The sequence below is a fragment of the Caretta caretta genome, chromosome 1 (assembly GCF_965140235.1).
Source record: "Caretta caretta isolate rCarCar2 chromosome 1, rCarCar1.hap1, whole genome shotgun sequence".
In the NCBI taxonomy this organism is placed as follows: Eukaryota; Metazoa; Chordata; order Testudines; family Cheloniidae; genus Caretta; species Caretta caretta.
The window spans coordinates 310,370,493-310,390,355 of record NC_134206.1 but is presented as its reverse complement, the minus strand read 5'-3'; the positions used below and the strand labels follow the sequence as shown (position 1 = coordinate 310,390,355).

Here is a 19,863-nt window from a genome sequence, read left to right as displayed (position 1 = left end):
AGAGCCCCACGCCCCAAACCGTGATAGTGGCTGGAGCCCCAAGCCTCAAGGGGGGCTGGAGCCCTGCACCTCGTGCCCTGAGGGGGGTTGATGTCCCCATACCTCATGCAAGGCTGAAGCCCCGAGCAGAGCTGAAGCTCAGAGCTCCCAGCCCTGACCCTATATTGCAAAATACAGAAAACCCCCAAAACATTTAAATAATGGTATTTTAATATTAACAGTGTGATTAAAACTGCGATTAATCACAATTAATTTTTTAATCTCACAATTAATCGTGATTAATTTTTTTAATCACTTGACAGCCCTAAAAGGACCCCAAATCTTTGATGAATTTTCTAACTGTGATGAACACCTCTATTTTTTTTTAATAAATCATAATTCACAAAACCTTGTGTATAAGTAACTTTTTTTTCAATTTTGGTTGAAAAAATGTCCCTTTTCCCACTGACAAACAATTGACTTACATTTTAAAGTCTTTTTCCACATGGGAAAGGCTGAAAACTTATTTTTATTTATTTATTTCAAGTGAAAGTTTAAGTCTACAGCAGTCACGATCATAATTTAAGCCCACTGAAGTCAACATGCCAGTCTGATATTATTATTTGAAATCTTAATAACGTTAAAAGTTAGAGTTGCATTTAAAATTAGATTTTCAGAGGAAGGTGTCTCAAGTGGGGCATCCAAAATCTGTGACAACCCAAAATCACTAGTCACCTCTGAAAATCTTGGCCCAAGTTTTTATCTCCTGCCTTCTTTCTTGTTTTGGCTTCAAAATTGGAGGCAAGGAGCAGGAGACCTTTTGAACTCTATTAAACATTCCTATTTTCAGGGTGTAGTAATTCAGAAAATTCACTTCAAATCTACTAGAAAAATTCTACCCCCTCACCCCCGTGATTTTGCCACCAATAATCCTGTGCGTTAGAAGGGGGAGAAAAGGATCCCAAACTGGATTTATCTGGAAATTCAGATCAACCTTAACAAAGGAATACCTCACAACACACTATAATAAGAAACACTGAGCCAGTGCTTTGGCTGGCGTTAATTGGCATAGACCCTCTTAAGTCAAAAGCTCTACATTGGTTTCCACCAGCTGAGGATCTGGCCCTAGAAATATTATCTAATAGCCATCTTACCATCCTGAGAGATTTGGACGTGCCTCTTTATTCATGAACTGGAACTGCTCAAGTAAATTGGAAAGAAACCAATGTACTGTCAGGACTGACCCAAGCTTTCCCATCGGGTCTACCATGTGATAAACATCATGCAGCAAAGTTTGAATCTTGGGTGCAGAAGATGGGAAAAGCTGAAAGAGAGAAAGTTGATATGTGTCAGATTAGTAAAGGTAAAAACACTTTTTCATAGATTTTTCCTTTATATCTCTGACTAAATCACATGTCGGGGTCTGGTCCTGCAAACTGTTACAATAGGTTAGATGCATACTATATATGTAAAACATAACAAGGAAGCTAAGAAAAATTAGGAACAGATTACATGTGTTTAAAAAGGTGCCACAAGTACTCCTTTTCTTTTTGCGAATACAGACTAACACGGCTGTTACTCTGAAACATGTGTTTAACAGAATATCCTATTAAGATACATTCCCAAAGTTATGCTGATTATCATGCCTTGCAAAACCATGCTTACTGGTCCCGAAGCGGAAGTCTTATCCCTCAGTCTTCTGTGTCTTGCTTATTTGACTCTCAAACTGAGATGAACTCTTCCCTGAACCAAAAGACCATACCATAGACCTTGCCATCACTAAGCAGAACTCCCTTTCTTTCATTACTGAATTTTCTCTTTGTTGCTACCAAATCATTTCCTATATGATCACTCACCTCCATCTGTCCCATGACCTTCCAGGACCTTCAATCCCTTACTGCCCGTGACTTCTCTGATGCTCTGTGTCCCAATACTTGCTGCTCTTCCTTCGCCTCCACTGATCAATTGTTAAGTCCATTAACACCACTCTCTCTATCCTTGACTCCTTTGTCCCTCTTTCCCCCCGTATAATTTACCCACCAATCCCCAGCCCTGTTGCTCATCCCACCTCTCTGGCAGAGATCCAGACATCAGGCAGACTTCCTAGACACAGATTTGTTCTCTTTTCCTCTTTTCTGCCTTCTTTTCTGCCACCTTCCTTGCAGCTCTGCCTCGCCCTTATTGAGTCCCAGGCATATAAACCCCAACGTTTATTAATGGCCACTGACACCTTCCTAAAACCTTCCCTTCTCCTACATCCTCCACCCTCTATGCCCAGGATCTCACTGACTTCAGGAAGAAAACTGACAACATCTCTCATGACCTCCCTACTCCTTCCCCACTCTCCTTCTCCTCCTTTCCATCCCCAGCACACTTTTCTACTGTCACTAAAAGGTCTTGTACTTTTTCCAATCCCTCCACCTGCCCCACCTCTGCACCAGTGTCATTCCTTCCTCCATCTCACCCTTGACCTCTCACTGTCCTCTGGCTCCTGCTCCAAGTACCAGAATGGTTTGGTTCCTCAAGTCTCAAAAAACTGATCCCTGATACTATTACTTTTGCCAATTACCTCTCCAGCTCCCTCTCTCTTTACCTCTAAAATCATTGAATGACCCATTTACAACCATTCCCTCAATTTCCCCCCTCTAACTCTATTCTAGACCACCCTCTCCACCCCACCAAATACATACTCGACAGACATTTCCATTCATCTCTTCCTACCCAAATCTCAGCAGCTGTACTCCATGCTCATTCTTCTGGATCTCCCCACTGCCTTTAAAACTGTTGATCACTCCCTATTCCTTGACATTTTATCCCTCCTCGGTTTCCTTGGTACTATTCTCTCTTGGAAGTCTTCCTACCCATCTGATTGGTCCTTCAGAATCTTTCCTCCTTCCCCACACCCGCTTTGGGGGGATTCCCTCAGGATCTCTCAGTGGTACCCTCCTTTTTTCCCCATTACACATTAAGTGCATTATCTGCTCACACAGTTTCAGCTATGATGGCTATGCTGATGATTCCTAATCTATCTCCCTCCTTCCAATCCCTCATCTCATGCCTCATTCTGCCTCTTTGACATTTCTTCTCAGGTTTTCCTCATTTCATCTCTCAACCACTCCTCTCCAGCCTTCCCAACACCCACATCGCCCCCACCTCTCCATATGGAATGTGGCCTCCAAAATGATTTTCTTACTATGTCATTCAGACCATGTCACCCACTCTTTAAATCTCTCCACTGACCCCCTCCAATCTTCTTCATTGCATTCAATTTAAACTTCCTGTCCTCACCTTTGAGGTCCTACATAACTCTACTGCCCACAGCTATCTGACCTCATATTTTAACACATCACCTCTTGCCTATTTCACCACTAATGCCAGCCTCAGGGCCACATTTGTTCATTTTTCTCGTAAGTGTCTTCAAGACTTCTATCAAGCCCTACACATTTCCTACCTAATTGATTCATCAAGCCCTTTCCTTCTCTCATTTGTATACCTCAGACCATTCACCTTTTCTGTGAGCTCCACAAGAAATGAGTCTGACATTTTCTCCTATCCTGTTATCCTCCTTGTTTTTATTTTAGGAAGAATTGGCAGAATCCACAAGACATACACATGACCAAACTGAGTATCCACATGATTTTACTGCTGTAAACTTCATTCTTTCCCATTCCATCCTCTCTCACTGTTTGCTGCCCCCCTCTGCATCACACCATCACATCATATCTAAAGCATAGGCTCCAATATTGCAGTTACACATGTACTAAACTTTAGGCACGTGATAGCATCCTTCTTAAAAATTAAAAACTTGTGATGTACTACAATTCTGTTCTGTTGTGTCGTTATGAAATCAATCATGATTTTATGATGTCTTAAAGTACCTGGATTCTGACCATTTTAGCATTTATTTAAATAAGAAATAAGAAAATAAATCCATAATGTTTTCAAAGATTTTAAAAGTAGAAACACTTTCTTCTTAAATAACTTACAGTTGAACTACTATGATATCACATCAAAGGAAATTGCACAATACCAAAAAATACACAATAATAATGTTTACTTTACCAGCTCAAATTGTCCCATACTCTTCAGCTCTTTTATAAAATGAATCATTGAATTTATCTCTTCTAAAGACAGACATTGCTCATATTCCTTCTGGTAGTTTTCATCCTGCAAAAGAAAGGACAGGAGTAGCTGGTGCACACTAGGTGTACGTCTACACTGCAATTGGATGTGCGATTGCAGCTCGTATAGGCATACCCAAGCTAGCTTTGATACAGCTCGTGCAGCTAAAAGTAATAGTGAAGATGCAGTGGCACAAGCTTCAGTGCAGGATACACAAGTCCACCTGGAAACTTGGGTATGTGTCCCCGCCAGGATCATTGCCACCACGTCTTCGCTGCTATTTTGAGATGCTCTAGCTAGACTAAAGCTAGCATGGGTATGCCTATATGAGCTGCAATCACATGTCCAATTGCAGTGTAGACATACCCTGGGGATGAGAGAGCTATCAGCTTGCTTGAATCATAGGAGAATAACACTGCTGTCAATCCCAGGGAAGGTGTTTACGATCGTATTACTGAATTGATTGAAATACTGTTTCGACCAAAAAATGAGAGACAGTCACCATGGTTTCTGTACAGATCAATCTACATTCCATGCTACACATGCTCTGCATGTTACTGAAAAATGACTAGAACAACAAAAGGAAGTTAACAACATGTGTATAGACTTTACAGCCACTTTTGACCACAGCAGCACTGTGGATACTGCTACACCAGTAGGGTGTGACTGAGGACATAGTGTGGTGAGTGGAAGAACTGTACCACCATACATTTAGCTGTGTGAGGGTCAACGGCTGTCCAGTTGAGTCAGGAGTAGGCCAGGGATGAATGAATACTCTCGCCTATGTTATTTAATGTTCTAATAGATGATCTGATGACAAATTGATTGAGGCCAAAGTAGAAGGTGTGAAATTTAAAGATTGGTCTTTAGAGGCTCTCGATTATGCAGATGATCTTGCCTCACTAGGAGAGACTACTGACCAACTACAACTGATGGCTGGAAGAGCGCTGAAAAACTGCAGAATCTATGGGATTTAAGATCAATGGTAATAAAACCAAAGCTATGTATGCCTCTTATAAAATGGAAACAAATGACCTGCTGACACTGCATGTAGATGGCACTGACACTGAATGGGTGAATAGTTTCATTTATCTGGGTAGTTGATTGACAGCAGAAAGTTCTATATCCGAAGTAACATGTCAGATCAATCTTGCATCAATGGTATTTCAGCATCTTTAAAGGCCTTTAGGTGGTGGGATGTCTATGTGACAACTAAGACAAGAGTGTCCAGTGCAGAAGTGATGAGAACTTTATATGGAGCAGAAACATGGCCATTAAAAACAACTGAGGAGAGGAAAGAACAGTTTTCAGCATCAAAACTTATGGCATATTCTTAATATCTGTTGGTTAGGTCCCATTATTAAACTAAACTGGTTTTACTTGAAAACACACAGAATTTCACAATATTGCAGCTTTGAAAATATGAACTCTTGAGGGTTGGAAAATGAAGAAGAAAGAAAGAAAGAAAGAAAGAAAGAAAGAAAGAAAGAAAGAAAGAAAGAAAGAAAGAAAGAAAGAAAGAAAGAAAATTCCATGCAAGGTGTCATCATAATATGTTTTTCACAGTTTCATACAACTCTGCCTAGCCCCAAAAAGTTCTGATTGAACAAATATTTCATTTTGTAGTTTAGAAAAAAGCCCTCACAAAGAAAAGGTTATCATTTAGAATTAAATATTTTCAATTAATTTGTAATAAGAAAAATGTTTACGAAATCCACTCGTACCTTAATCACAGCTAATCTGTAAATGTTCTGTAAAGCCTCAAAGACACTGGAAGCTGAAGACTTATTAGACAAGAGAAACTTGAATGTATCCTCAAGCAGGAATTCTTTTACAGTTTGGTCCTCAAAATTCAAGTCATCATCAACTTGAAAGTCAAAGTGTTCGTGCACCTTGAAAAAAATGAATTAACATACAGTTTTCATATCAAATCCAGTGTTCCCCAATATATCTAAGCTGGATTTATTTATTTATTCAAAGGAATCATAAAAGGTATAAATAAAAAAGGAATCAAATGCACACAGATGGTAAACAAATAAAGTAGTAGTATTTTATTTATGTATATTACTTCTGATACAATTATCAGAATTGTAACACGGCAAATACTGACAGGTTTCAGAGTAGTAGCCATGTTAGTCTGTATCCGCAAAAAGAAAAGGAGGACTTGTGGCACCTTAGAGACTAACACATTTATTAGAGCATAAGCTTTCCTGAGCTACATCCGATGAAGTGAGCTGTAGCTCACGAAAGCTTATACTCTAATAAATGTGTTAGTCTCTAAGGTGCCACAAGTCCTCCTTTTCTTTTTACAGCAAATACAGTACTTCATTTTCTATAACAATTACACATCATAGTGTTTGCTGACCTCTAGTGCACTGAGAAGAGCATAGCACTGTCATATAAAAATTAATTTTGCAGCCTATTTTTAAAAAAATGTCCAGCCTTTTAATATATAAAAAAAAATTAAAGAGTGAAGATTGCTAAACGATTACATGTTATACACAAAACTCAAGTTCTTAATGCTTAATAATGAGCATAACTTGAATAGTTAAGGACATACATTTTACATTAGACATAATAAACAATCACATCATTTCTATCAATCATAAGGAAATTCATTTTACAACCCCAACACAACTGCAACTCACATGAATCAGGGGTTATATAGAACATTCTTGTTTTCTTTACTTCTGTATCCAAATGTGTTTAAGAAATACTGTATTAATATCTGTTAATATTTAGTAGCTGACAGTAGATCTCTTTTAGAAGTACTTATAATTGCTTTTTTTAGAATAATGTTACACATATTTTCATAGAAAAGCATTTATCACTAGTGATTTACTAGAACATGATATAAAATATGTATTTATTTTAACTTCCATTTGAGGCTGATCAAGATGTGTCTATAGCATGTAGAGAGAACTTCTGTTTTCAAAAGGGTTTTGATTTGAGGATTACTGATGAAAGTACTGTATTTATTTAGGGTCCAACTTGAGGTTATTAAGTTGTGATGAAATATGCATTTCTTTATACTTGGTAAGAACAATGTCTTTATATTTATTTTGTGGACAGTGCAAGGTTTACTATATCTACTCATTTCTTTGCATTCTGTAGCTGATGTAATAGGAAACTACACAGATTTCACTTAGCAACCTAAATTGATTTTTTTTAATTAAGATTTATTTTTTAAATTTTGCTTCTGGAATGTCCCTGTGTACTTTTCAAATATATTTTTCCTTTTTTTTTTCTTTTGTGCAGACAAAAGAAGACATGGCTTTTTTAAATTCCCTGAAGCAGAGCAAAACAGCTGGAAAGCTGGCCTAAAGGGACAGCTGAGAATTCCTCTGATGGAGGAATAGGTGGTACAAAGCTGGTAGGTGGTACAAAGTAGTAGTAGGTGGTACAAAGCTGGTATGACGGGCTCTCTACCACATTCCTCTTCCTTATGGTGTAGAGGGTATGTCAGGGTGGGCTGGGAAGCAGAAGTCAGCATGATGGAGGTCAGAGTATGTTGTGCTCCATAGATCTTTGTAGGCGTAATGGCCTCTAGGGAAGAAGTACAAGCCAGCACAATTTAGGGCAGCATTTAGACGTGCACAGGGAGATATTTCAGCCAGTCCCAAGACCTCAGCCTCCTCCAGTCACCTATGCCAAGCTGTTCTCTAGCACAGCTCAAGATTGAGCCCCGTTCCACAGCCAGTGCCTACTCCACTAGGCCACAATGCTTCCTAGCCAGGTTGTTGACAGATGTTGTTGAGATCTTAGTGCTGTAGACATCAATATTATTCCATAGTCCCTTAACAACTCTTCCAGTCCCAAGACTCCACTTACTAATGTATTCACACATCTATTTGTATATTTGTGCATAGTTGCTTAGCGGTTTGGGGGCAATCATCAATGACAATTCTCTACTGTACTTTTCTTTTTAGTCTATGCTCTTTTGGGAAGGGCCAGTTCCTTCCTTTGGGTTTGGAAAGCTCCTAAAACCAGGGAAAACAATTAAAAAAATACCAAAAATAAATCCCCTCCATCCATCTGATCACTTACTTGCTTTAAAAAATGTTACATGTTTTAAAAAACGTGGCACTTGCTTACCTCAAGAACTACTGGATATGTGGAGGTGTTGAACCCAATGTCAAAGGTTAACATTTGAAAACACAGACTGCATCTGAAATTAAACCTGACAAGAATATGGCATGTGAGATAACTGTAAGTAAAAGAGAAAAAGTCAATAAAGTTACATGCAGATAGGTTTAGATCCTCAGCTGGTGAAAATCAGCACAGTTTCATAGACTTAAATGGAGTGATACTATTTACACCAGCTGAGATGCTGGCCTATAGACTTCAAGCCATTATGTTGTTTTTCACTGTTGTTTCTTTTAACAGGCCAAGTAAAACAGGTTACGTGTTAAAAATATTGTAACAAACCCATGGCCACCTAGGACTGGACAATGACAGAGAGGACAGAACCCTGTTCCTCTAGCAATGGAGAGCCTCCATGACTATAAGCAATGTAGTACTTCTGATACATAGATTAACAATACTGATCCCATCCAGTAAAGAGGAGTTATACACACACACACTGGCCAGTTTTTAACTTTACTTTAAAGATATAGTTAAACACAGTCTTGCCCACCACTCATTCCCTAACCAATTTAGCAGTAGCTGCACTGAGAAATGCTACTCTAATCCATTGTTGCTGCTTCAGAAGCCCATTATTTTACTCTAAGACCCTAATTCACCACCAGATGCACCAAGCCCAGACAGGGGATGGAATGGGGATTTCTAATGTTATGGGGTCTTTTTAATCTAGGCCCATTCCTCTCTTAATGTTAGTGCATTCTGTGGTACATGAGGGTTTTGGGGTGTGTTGGAGGAGGGGAACGATATAGGGGGAGGAAGTGCCTGCTGGAGGGTGTGGGGTTCTGCAACTGGGTGGATGACATTTTGGGGAAAACAGATGTTACATAAGGGTGAGTAGTAGCAAAACTCATGAGTTTCATTGTGACCCCAATGGTCTTTGCTGCAATTGCGTGGTGGGATTTTGGATTCATACGAGCCTGGAACTACATGAAAACTTGGATGTCCCATAAAACAGCCAACTCATCAATTTGGTTTGGTGAAACTATGTGAACCAAAACTAGCTGGTTTTGCACAACTCTTAAAATAACTCTATATTTATATTCACAGTCTCTCTCTTACACACACACACACACACACACACAATATATATTCTATAAAGTTTTGTTCCTACTACTTTAGGACAAATAATGAGCTTTATTGCTGCTAAACAACTAGGTCCTCAAGTAGCTGTATAAAACATGTATATTTACTATAAAAAAGTGAAGTATCTGGTCCATATAAAACTAAAAAATCCAGTAGGAAAGACTGCAATAACCTATTTGTCCTATAAAAAAGTGATACAGTATTATTCAGGCATACTTCATGAGGTGTAATACTTAGGACAAAGTATTCTAAAATTGTGCTACTATTCAGATCAGTTGCAATTCCCTGATTCCCTGCTCCAGCCCTGGTTATAGCTGCCAGGGGTGGCTCTAATTTGCACCAGTCAGTTACAGTCCCCAAAAGCCATATACCAAATGGAGACAGCTGGAGTACAATAAGCTTTGGCAACTCACTCTTTCATCCCTCAACACCCTCTACGCTAGGGGCTCAAAGTAGGGAAGCACAGGAGGCAGCTATGCCAGCTTCGCATCCATTGGGAACTCCCCCATTTGTGGGAGGTTTCTGCTCGTTTTGTACTGCCTGAGCAATATAAAAGCAGCAGAACAGGACACAGAATCTGACTCAAGGTATTGATTGTAACTTCTTGACCTTTTTTGAAATAATATGTTTGGCCCTCAAGTTCAGAAGGTTGGATGCCGCTGCTGTTGAAAATCTCTCTTCACCAACCACATTATTTCACTCTAATACCAAGTATGAAATAAGAGTTTCTTTGTAACAGCAGAATCTGTGTACTCAACTGCTTTCCATAATATTCTAAAGAACTTGACAATAAACTTACCATTTATTTATTGGTAGCTTCTTACCTATTGAAGGTCTTTGGTCCCACATCGGGTGATTCACTGAATGCCTCAGCTACCAGTAAGAGTTTACTTATTGTTTCTTTCATATTATCAAAGGCTTGCTGAGGGGAACTGGATTTGAAGTATGTCTCAAAAAATCTTTGTAGCTGTGAAAGATGTTACACAAATTCTTAAACACTTATCCTATTATACTTTTAAGGACCGTACATTAACAGGCTTGCAGATGTCAAAATTGCATAAGAATGACAGTTTTATTTTCTACCCGGTCCCACATTAAATGAAGAATGAAATTAAATGTTCTCTCAATATTCTAGCAGAGAAGTTATTTGCATTTATAAAGAAGCAAATCTTAAATAAACTGTGCATTAATTGGTACCAGAAGGCACTGCATTTAGACACAGAGGTCCCACAGCCTAAATTCACTTTCATAAAACATTTTGCTATTAACATATTACATGAAGTGGAAACGTCTCATGCTTAGTTCTGCTGCAGTAGAAAAACTTGACAGTATCAACATATTCAAAGCCAAATCCTTTCTTCTTTGTAACATATTGGGCCAAATGCTGATGTCCTTCCCCTTTGGCTATGAGCTCTGAGCCTGAGTAAACAAGTTTTATGCAGAGGATGGAAGAGCAGTCAGGGTGAAAGCAATCCTCCCTTCACCCCCACCCCATCATGTGGCCAGCCACATCATTACTAATACAACAATCCATGTAATAGTGATGGGGCTCCTGCACATGCCTTACATGAGGAGTTTAGCCCCATGGATCCCCATATTGGCATATCCACTGGCATGTACACCACCGCCCCCTCAACTTACTCCCACCATTTGTCCAAATCCACCTTTCCCACCACAGCAGGAAGAGGGCTAATGGAGCAGAACACAGGAGGAGCACAGTTCTCACACATAGTGGGACCAAGACAATTCTTGCTGATTTTAGGGGTGTTTGGGCTTACAGTGGAAGGAGCTGCATTTGGCCCATAGTTACAGTGCAGTGATATTATAATTACTTTTGCTTCAGGGTAAGTCATGAAAAAATGAATGAATTGGCTAAACCAACAATAACATGCTTTTTCTTATTCCCCTTTGGTGTTAGATTAAACCAACCAACCAACCAACCTCCAGTCATGTTAAATAAGCATTGTGTGGGCTCAGTGACACAAATTATTTCATTCTACTGTACTTCTCAAAAACACACACAGTGTTTTGAATAATCAATTAAAGGCCTGAAAGGCATACTACATATGATTTAATCAAATACTTCCCATTTGCAATCTTCACGCATGCATGCTCATGGATAGAGCAGAAGTGTGGCACAACTAGGGCTTTAGCTTGTTTACATTTAATTATTCCCTTGAGCTAGCTTCTGTTCCTAGATATTCTTTACGAATGAATTTGTGGGGACAGATTCTGGGGCTGACTATGGTCCCTTTGTGCCACCAAAGCAACCCAAAGGCCCATAAAGTTGCTGTAGTTGAGGATTTGCATGACATGGGGTAGAATTGTTCTAGACATCGGTACATTGCCCTCTTCTATCCCCAGCCCCAGTTTAGGGGCCACATCATGGGCATGTTGAGGAGACGATGTGGCCAGAGAGTTCTGTAGTCTGGAGATCACTGGCTGGCATAACTGGGGTTCGTTGCAGCCAGGTACAAATTGTAGCAACCCTGCTGGAATCTCAGTACAGGAGGCTCTTTGGGAGCCTCCACTTGACACATCAGCAGTGTGAAGGGGCCAGCCCTACAATGGAGAAGGCCTGATTGATTAGGCAGCAGTTTGAGAAGGGAGCTGAACCCTCTGTCTCCAGAGCCCTGCTTTGTTAGATGACTGGAAGGAAATGCCACCCCTGACTTCTTGCTTCCAGCCCACCTCTCAGTGGTGGAGCAAAACTGCTACAGAGGAAGAGCTCAGCCCTGCTCAAGCGAGGACAGGGAAGGGGTATGCAGGCCACCTGATTGGCTCTGGGAGAAGGCTACAGAGCATGGACAGATAGCATGCACTGCTGCTGCTGGAGGGTAAAAAGCCTAATCACAGCCAGACCCCAGTACTGGGAGATTGACCCAGACAGCAAATCAGGTGCACAGACATAGCCAAGCGGGGAGAGCAGTCCAGACCCAGCAGAAGCAGCCCTGACCTGCCTGGTGACCATGGGGACAGATTCCTTGAGAGGCAGCCAAGCCTGGGACTTCCTACTGCGACCTCACACTACAGCACTAGAGACAGGAGGTACTCTGTTCTAGAACGGAGCCTGGAGGGCCATGTGGACTAGTTGTTAAGTTAGGGCTATTTAAGTGTCGAGGACTCGTATTACGTTTCGGGTTATATGTGTGACTTCTCAGAGCAGCTCTCTGCTAGTCCCTTTTACTAATTGTGGCTGTGTCCTTCCTGGCTAGGTGGCAAATAAAGTCATTGGTATTGAACACGGGTGCAGCATTTACTTCGGGTTAAATTCCTGGCTCTTCAGAGGTTGTGGGAAGAAACCAAGAGCTTGGGATTCGGTGAGGGGCAAGTGGGGTTCTCTACCGTACCGAGCGTGGCATTAGCAAATATAAAGCCGGTCAAGGGCAAGATACATTTGTTCAATGTGCTAGTAAAGGCACCTTCATAGGCAACTGGTTTGGAATGTGGTATCAAAACAGAAATAAGAAAAGGTACAAAACAGGTTAACAATCAATACGGACTGGTGGGTTGGATCTTAGGTGACGTAGAATGTGCTTTCTAACTTGTAAGCAACCCTGCAATAAATGTATGTTGCGTGGGAGGACGTACGTTGAAGAACACCTTTTGTGTAAGGAGAACATGCAGTGAGATAAGAATTGCTTCCTGAAGAGAGGACATATATGTCTCCTTTTCAGATTTTTGGCTACATTTTAAGCAATAATAATGTATATGGAACATGGAGACAGCTTGGCAAACCAGAGTGCCAAGGTCACAGTGCTCCACTGTGCAGCGATCCCATTGTAGTTTCACAGCTAAGGGGATATGCATAGCTGCAGGGTCTTTATTATGTGACAGGTTGTTTTTTTTAAATGTCTGAGAAGAATAAATCCTTCTTAATAGGATACAGTTTTTTTCAACATAAGCCTTTCTATCTGTAGTTAGCGTTCCTGCATTCATTCCTTTTATGTTGCACCCCATGGAAAATAGCTATGCTTAATTATATTTCTTCGCCAAGTCCACACAATCTGTGTATTTATGTACACACACACACACACACACACACACGCCTCTTTGATTATGCACTTGAAGAAACAAGGATAACCAATGCATCTCCCAACATACAGACTGGATTTGTGCAAAACGGCCAAAGAAACGTATTCTACAATAATTCTATTCCAAGCACGGCGCACTGCCTCACATAGATCTATCTACACGTGGTCTTCTGCCTACAGTGGTTGATGAATCATTGTCAGTCGAAGAAGTTGTCACATGTAATGGGAGAAAAATGTACCCATAATCAAAAACAATGGTTCCAGAATACATCACAGAGAAAAAAATACAGTGATTTATCATTAGTTTATAGTGCTAGCTGTTGGATATGCCTATTTATTCTCACCCGGATTTATTATTATGTGATGACATTTCCCTGTTCCTTTGACACAGCACTTGATGAAGGTGGAAACCAAGACATTATTCAACTATTTTGTATAGTAAATTTCCTATTTGTGCATATTTTTTCTTACATAATCTAGTTTTAAAGGAAGTCTGTTAATAGATTAAGCCACAAATTCATCCCACCTAAAGTTTGTTTTAATTCATTTATGTGGAAAATGTTCTCTGAGTATCATTTTATTTTAAATTACCCACTTATTTCAGTGGTTACTAGTAATCCCTGAGAATGTTGTTTTCTAAATTTCTGCTGGTGAGGAGGAAGTGAAAAAAGGCCTCTAACAACCTTTCCTCTAATGATCTCTGCTGTTAAGGCCAAGACCAAAGCCCAGTGAAGTAAATAATAAGACTTCCACTGACTTTAATGTACTTTGAGTGGGGACTGGAATAACTATGGCCTCCTAACCATGGTCCTGGGCTTTTGGAAATGATGAGGCGGAACAGCAGTGGTGACCCACCAACAGAATTCCTTTTATGGATCCTCTTGTTGCTGTGGGAAGACTTGGGCCTTCCCAGAATACCATGTTATTGGAGAATAATGGAGGCAGACTTCCAAGGATTCGGTTTCTGGAAGGGGAAATATAATTCCCAATAATAAGCAGCTGCTTCTCTCTAGGATTTGGGGTGGCCTGGACTTCCACCATTAAAGATATGCCCCCTAGACGTTTGTAAGAGAGAAAAAGAGCATAAAGAAGTGAGTTAGGAGGGTCAGATGACAGTCTTACTTTCCTGTCTAAAATACACTCTCACTTAAAATGTTGGGATTTTTTGGAGGTAGTGAGCAGTAAGAGAGAGAGGTGGGTTTTGACTTTAGAACCAAACAACTACGGCAACATTACAAATGAAGGCCCTGATCCTGCAAACACATATGCGAGTGCTTAACAACATACAGTAGTAAAGTTAGGCATAGGCATAAGTGTTTGCATGATCAGGGCCTAATTTCATTTATATCACAAGCTTAATTCAAAACCTAATTGAGAGTTAAGGATACATAGAGTTCTTTCACGTATGTTTCTGCCAAAGAAATAAAGGTAAAAATTGGGTAATTAAAACACCCTTATAAAATAAAATGAGGTGGGGAGGAACATTGAAAGTTTCTGTTGTGTCAGAAGTTTTGCTCTTTACTTACATGTATGTTTTAATTCTATTTTACATTAAAAATTATTTTTGGAAGGTCCTGAGGCAATATCCAAAGAGGCCACATGAGGGCAATATTATCACCTGATTTTCACAATGTGCAGCTCTAAGTGAGAGCCCCAAATCATATTAGAAGGCATATTTCCCGAGAGCATACTGTTCCTGTTTTGTTTGCACATATGTTAACTTGGAAAAAACATCTTGTTTATTAAAATTTTCAAATGCACAATACACAAGAGACAATTTCAATGGTCGGTAATTTTGGCTTACACCATGGAACTGTTACACAACAACAACTAACTTTAACGAGTTCTTTTAGATGAGCACCTAAAGTTGCACGAGTTCACAAAATGGGTAATTAGACCCAGAAAACGATCAGGCACCTAACTACCCATTTTGCATGTGCACATACATGGAGTCAGATTCTCAGCCACTCCTGTGGCAGTGCAAAATACTACCTACTACGTAAGGTAAAATGCCAGATGATGCAGAGCTCTGTGCCAATTGCTCTCCCATAAGACATGATTGGAGCCATGTGAAAGCAAATGCCTCCTCTAAAAGATGGTAGGTGGGAGGGTGAATAGATCAAAATGGTTAACCTGAGTAATTAAACCATTTTCTAAGACTTTAAAGCACCGATATCAGTTAGTCTCTTAAAACCTGTCAATATAATACAAAAATTCTATATTGACATGACAAGCTATGCAAGTGTTGCCAAAATATAAAAAGACAGAACCGTTGGTTACCAAACAACCACAACCAGGATCCTGAAGACAGTTAGGGGAATACTGCTCAAGAGAATTAAAGTGCTAATTTGCACACGTGGACGCAAGTCCAGTCTTCAAGTCCTACACAAAATAGTGCAAAGCACCTGATGGAAATAAGAGTCTCCCTTTTTGGTGAATACTGCATGGCCTGTCAACCTTGAGGTAATTAACAAGTGAAGAGCATTTCACACATCAACACTGGCAATATACAGGAAAACGTTTAGGCTTCAATTATTTGCTCAGTGAGAGTGCACAATGTCTCCTGACATGAACAGGAATGATGACACACTGATTGGACATAGATTCCTTGATATGTACTTTATGCAATTATTTTTCAAGGTTTCTATTTTTTTTAAGGCACAGATGGTGGATAAAGTCACTGAAAACCTCAGTCACTATAAGCAGGGTGAGTAAAAGTGATTTGTAAGAATTATGTATAATAGTTGTAAATTACTGACATTTTTGGAGCTGCACAACAAATAATGAGCATTTTTTCCTTCATTCACACGAGAGATACTTCACAAAGAAATCCCACATTTCAGAAACGTGTGGCTGAGGCTGAACATTTCTAGTTATTATGGACCAAATTCCTCAGCTGTCATCAACTGGCATAGCGCCACTGGCTTCATTCAGAGGTCCTGGCTCATTGTGTCTGCTGTAGGCGGGTAACTGGCATTGTAGGTTTGGCTGAATACTCTGTGTAGTTTATTGAAAACATGCTCTACGATCATGACAAAATGGTTTATAGCTGACTTATAGACAGGGAGAAAAATACTTATTTTAAACATTTAATTTTCCACCATTATTTCCAGAACGAAGTGCTATTTTCTGCTTCTCCTGCACAGTGCATCTGATGCTGCATTGTGTCAAGCCCAGAAATCCTTTATGTATTTTCCACATATGCTAGCTGGTCACACCTAGAGAATTTCTATTGTTAGATTATACAGTGCCTTGCTTTTACTGGTTAATTCTTGGAGACCCTCTGACTTCTCTCAAGCTCTATATAGAATATCCTGTTTATAGTTAGAGGCAGCGTAATATATCCTGTTCTCCATCATTGTATTAATTTGCATTTAAATGTACATCACCATAGAAGTGCTTTCTCTGGTGACTCTTGTTTGTATAACTCTTACCGTTCTGACAACTCTGTCTAAAGCTGTGGAAGATATAGGACCACAGAAGCAGTAACCAGACTCGAACTCCTCTCTATGTGCTGCTACTTCTATCTATCACTTTTACTGCTTCTTCAGCTGCCAGAATGTTCTGTAAATGGTGGCTGATGCCCCTTTTTGAAGACTTGTCTCAGCGCTGATTATTTTCCAGAGTGCAATTCCACAACTACTAATGATTATTATCCTCTAAGCTAGTTCCTAGTTACGGGATTATAATGATGCCACTGGACACTTGTAATCTTTTCAGTTAACTTAAATTAAATTAAATTCAGAGGAAGCAGAGGTCTGTTCAGTGGGTGACTTAAATGAGGAAGACCAATTAGTTTCCACAAGGTTAGATGGTAAAAATGAGTAACAATATCATCTCATAGGCTTCAATATGCTCCAACATTTTAGCATTATCATAATAGGATTGTGGCATTGTAGCATAATGCCAGCACTCACGCTGATTAAGACCCAAATCGTGCCCCCTACCCAAGTGACTCAGTTGGGATCTGAGGATCTTCTTGTGGGCAAGTGTGGAAGCAGCTTCCTCAACCCTCAAGCAATGGTGCAGGAGTTGAGACACTCCAGGTGAGACCCATAGAAGACTCTGTAGCCCTAGTGTCTCCCTTCTGCAGAAGGAAGGATGGAATGATCCACAAGGCAGCAGATCCTCTGGCATTGCAGGAAGAGCTGCTATGTCGCAAGCAGTTTCTCGCTAAATGGAACAAAGGAGAAGCAGGATACCCATGAGGAGGCACGTGCCACTGGGCAAGATGGGTCACAGTCTCTCCCCCGCCACCTGGAGATGACAAGATCTAATCTATTTTAGGCACTTATAAATAGGGTTGGCAGGATTTGATTTGTATTTCTTTATGAGTTTTTAAAGTTTTTATCAATTTAAGTTTCCAGAATTGCATGAAATTGTGTGTGGGGGAGGGGAAGACAATTATTTAATGACAAGAGACCCTGAAATTCAGAAAGTTAAAGCTTTATAACCATTAAAACACAAATATTAACACCACGTGTCAAAATACACAAAGTGAATATCTTTTTAAGTCAAACTCTAATAAGTTTCCAAGGTGCATTTTTCTTACTTTGCCTAGCTGTAAATGTCTATTATTACTGACGGAAATATTTTCCCAACAATTTGTGAGTGTGCAGTGAAAGCAACATTTACTGGCATTTACTGATAAAATCTAATCCTTTCAAGCCTGTTTATAAAGCATCCATCTTCACAGAACCTAGGATTCTAAGGGTGGTGCACTGGAGGCCCATTCCCTCCATCTTACAGAGCATTTCCCTTAGTTTGTGACCACTTCTCTCATAAAGGGCAACTCTGTGGCATCTCTAGTTCAAAAAATTAAAGATCCCAAACCAGCCCTTATTTGAGGTACTGATTTTACTTTCTTCCATAGTGGATTAACACCAAGCTAGGAAAAGCTTCATCACTGCAGTGTCTGCACAGTTGTGCTGGAGAGCGTAACAACAGCTCTGCATCTGCTCTCACACAACCGAGCCAAAACTTGGAAGTGCCCTGATAACCCCATTGTGCATGACAATATTGCCTCCTCCTTTGCAAACCAAACACTGCTCTTTTGTCTGATTAATGAAAGCTATCGATGAAAAGTATATTTTGTGTTCAGTAGGAATGGCTAATAATGAAGGAAGAAGAAAGAGGAACTAAATTGTTTGCCTTTCTATCACTGCACTTTGAGTGAATGAACCAGTTAGAAAAGAAGAGTTTTACCTTTACAGAAAAGTGCTTTGTCCTGGGAGGAAGCCAGACAATGGCAGTTGAATGAATGAATGCCCGCAAAGGTGTTAAGGATGTCACTAGCACATACGCTTTGATGATGATGGAAAGGTCTTGAGCTTTCAAGAGTTCCTTGTGGTCAGCTGAAGCTGGTATAGAACTCCTGCAAAATAAGAACAATAAGTGTTAGGAAAGTGCTTGCTTCCTCTATATGAAAATGAAAATGAGGTATAAGAATACTGAAAATAGGAGCCTTTCTTCCCCAGTGAAGTGACACAAGAGATGAAACCAAGTAGGTTGGAATAATGTTTGCACCAAGTCTGTTTTTACTGCTTGGAAGATTTATTTCATCGTAATTCCCAGATAAAAACTATGGCAAGATGGAATTACAGCTGAGAGCACATATCAGGAACTTATAGGTAAAAAAACATCACAGCAATGTTGTAATTATTGCAAAAGCAGGCATGACCAACCCAGAAATCCAATTTTAAAGAAATCCAAACATGTTAAGGAATGGAAATACAAAGTTAAGGCACCTAAACAACTTTAACTCTGCCCTGTGCTAATGCCAGGAAGAAATGAAAAGAGAAAACCTACACTATCTTTAATAAAAACTACTTACATTTAAGTCTTCTTAACATATGCACAATGTGCCTCAGGTGGCACATGACCAGGATTCATCACCAAATTTGGTCCACTGATTGGATTATTAACTTCCCCGGCTCCATACTGACAGGGAGTGCAACGTGAATGCTGATCCATTACATTTAAGTGGGGTCACACACAATAAAATGCCATTGTCACGCTCATGTGGTTATTGCATGACATCACTGAAGAGAGTTTTGGTTGGACATATTCCTGGAGATTTCATCACATGACATAATCTTTAGTTTAAAATTAATCTTTAATTCCCAGAGACTCCAGGACAATCCTGGAGGACTGGCAACAGTAGAGAGTCAAGACCAGCACCTTCATAAAATACTGTAAAAGACTATGACACAAGGAAATAGCCCTTCATAAATTAGTGAGCAATAATCTGGCAGGCTTTGATTTGGACATGATAGGGATGTAGGCAGGCAACTGGTCAAGTATTTAACTGCACAGTCCTGTTTCTCTAGGGTTTGTCCCCTGTCTGGTACTCAGACAAAATCAGACATGGTTTGTCCAGTATCAGATGAGGGATGCCCTTTTGAACATTGTGCTGCTCTGCTCCCACCAGATTGACCTCACATTCAAGGTCCCATCAGTGGAGGCAGAGCAGCATGTTCTTAAAAATGGCACCCTCCCATGT

The 19,863-nt window shown here is 40.0% G+C and overlaps 1 protein-coding gene across 1 annotated transcript in view; it reads right to left on the bottom strand.

Annotated features, from left to right (window-relative positions):
* Nucleotides 1-19,863, bottom strand: part of CPED1 (cadherin like and PC-esterase domain containing 1) — a 218,620-nt gene that overhangs the window by 120,876 nt on the left and 77,881 nt on the right. The window contains exons 7-12 of the mRNA XM_048836189.2: nucleotides 18,567-18,735; nucleotides 10,152-10,294; nucleotides 8,197-8,281; nucleotides 5,826-5,993; nucleotides 4,042-4,146; nucleotides 1,134-1,303 (exon numbers count right to left, since the gene is read on the bottom strand). Coding sequence (XP_048692146.2) covers nucleotides 1,134-1,303; nucleotides 4,042-4,146; nucleotides 5,826-5,993; nucleotides 8,197-8,281; nucleotides 10,152-10,294; nucleotides 18,567-18,735 — 840 coding nt within the window. The remainder of the gene's footprint in view (nucleotides 1-1,133; nucleotides 1,304-4,041; nucleotides 4,147-5,825; nucleotides 5,994-8,196; nucleotides 8,282-10,151; nucleotides 10,295-18,566; nucleotides 18,736-19,863) is intronic.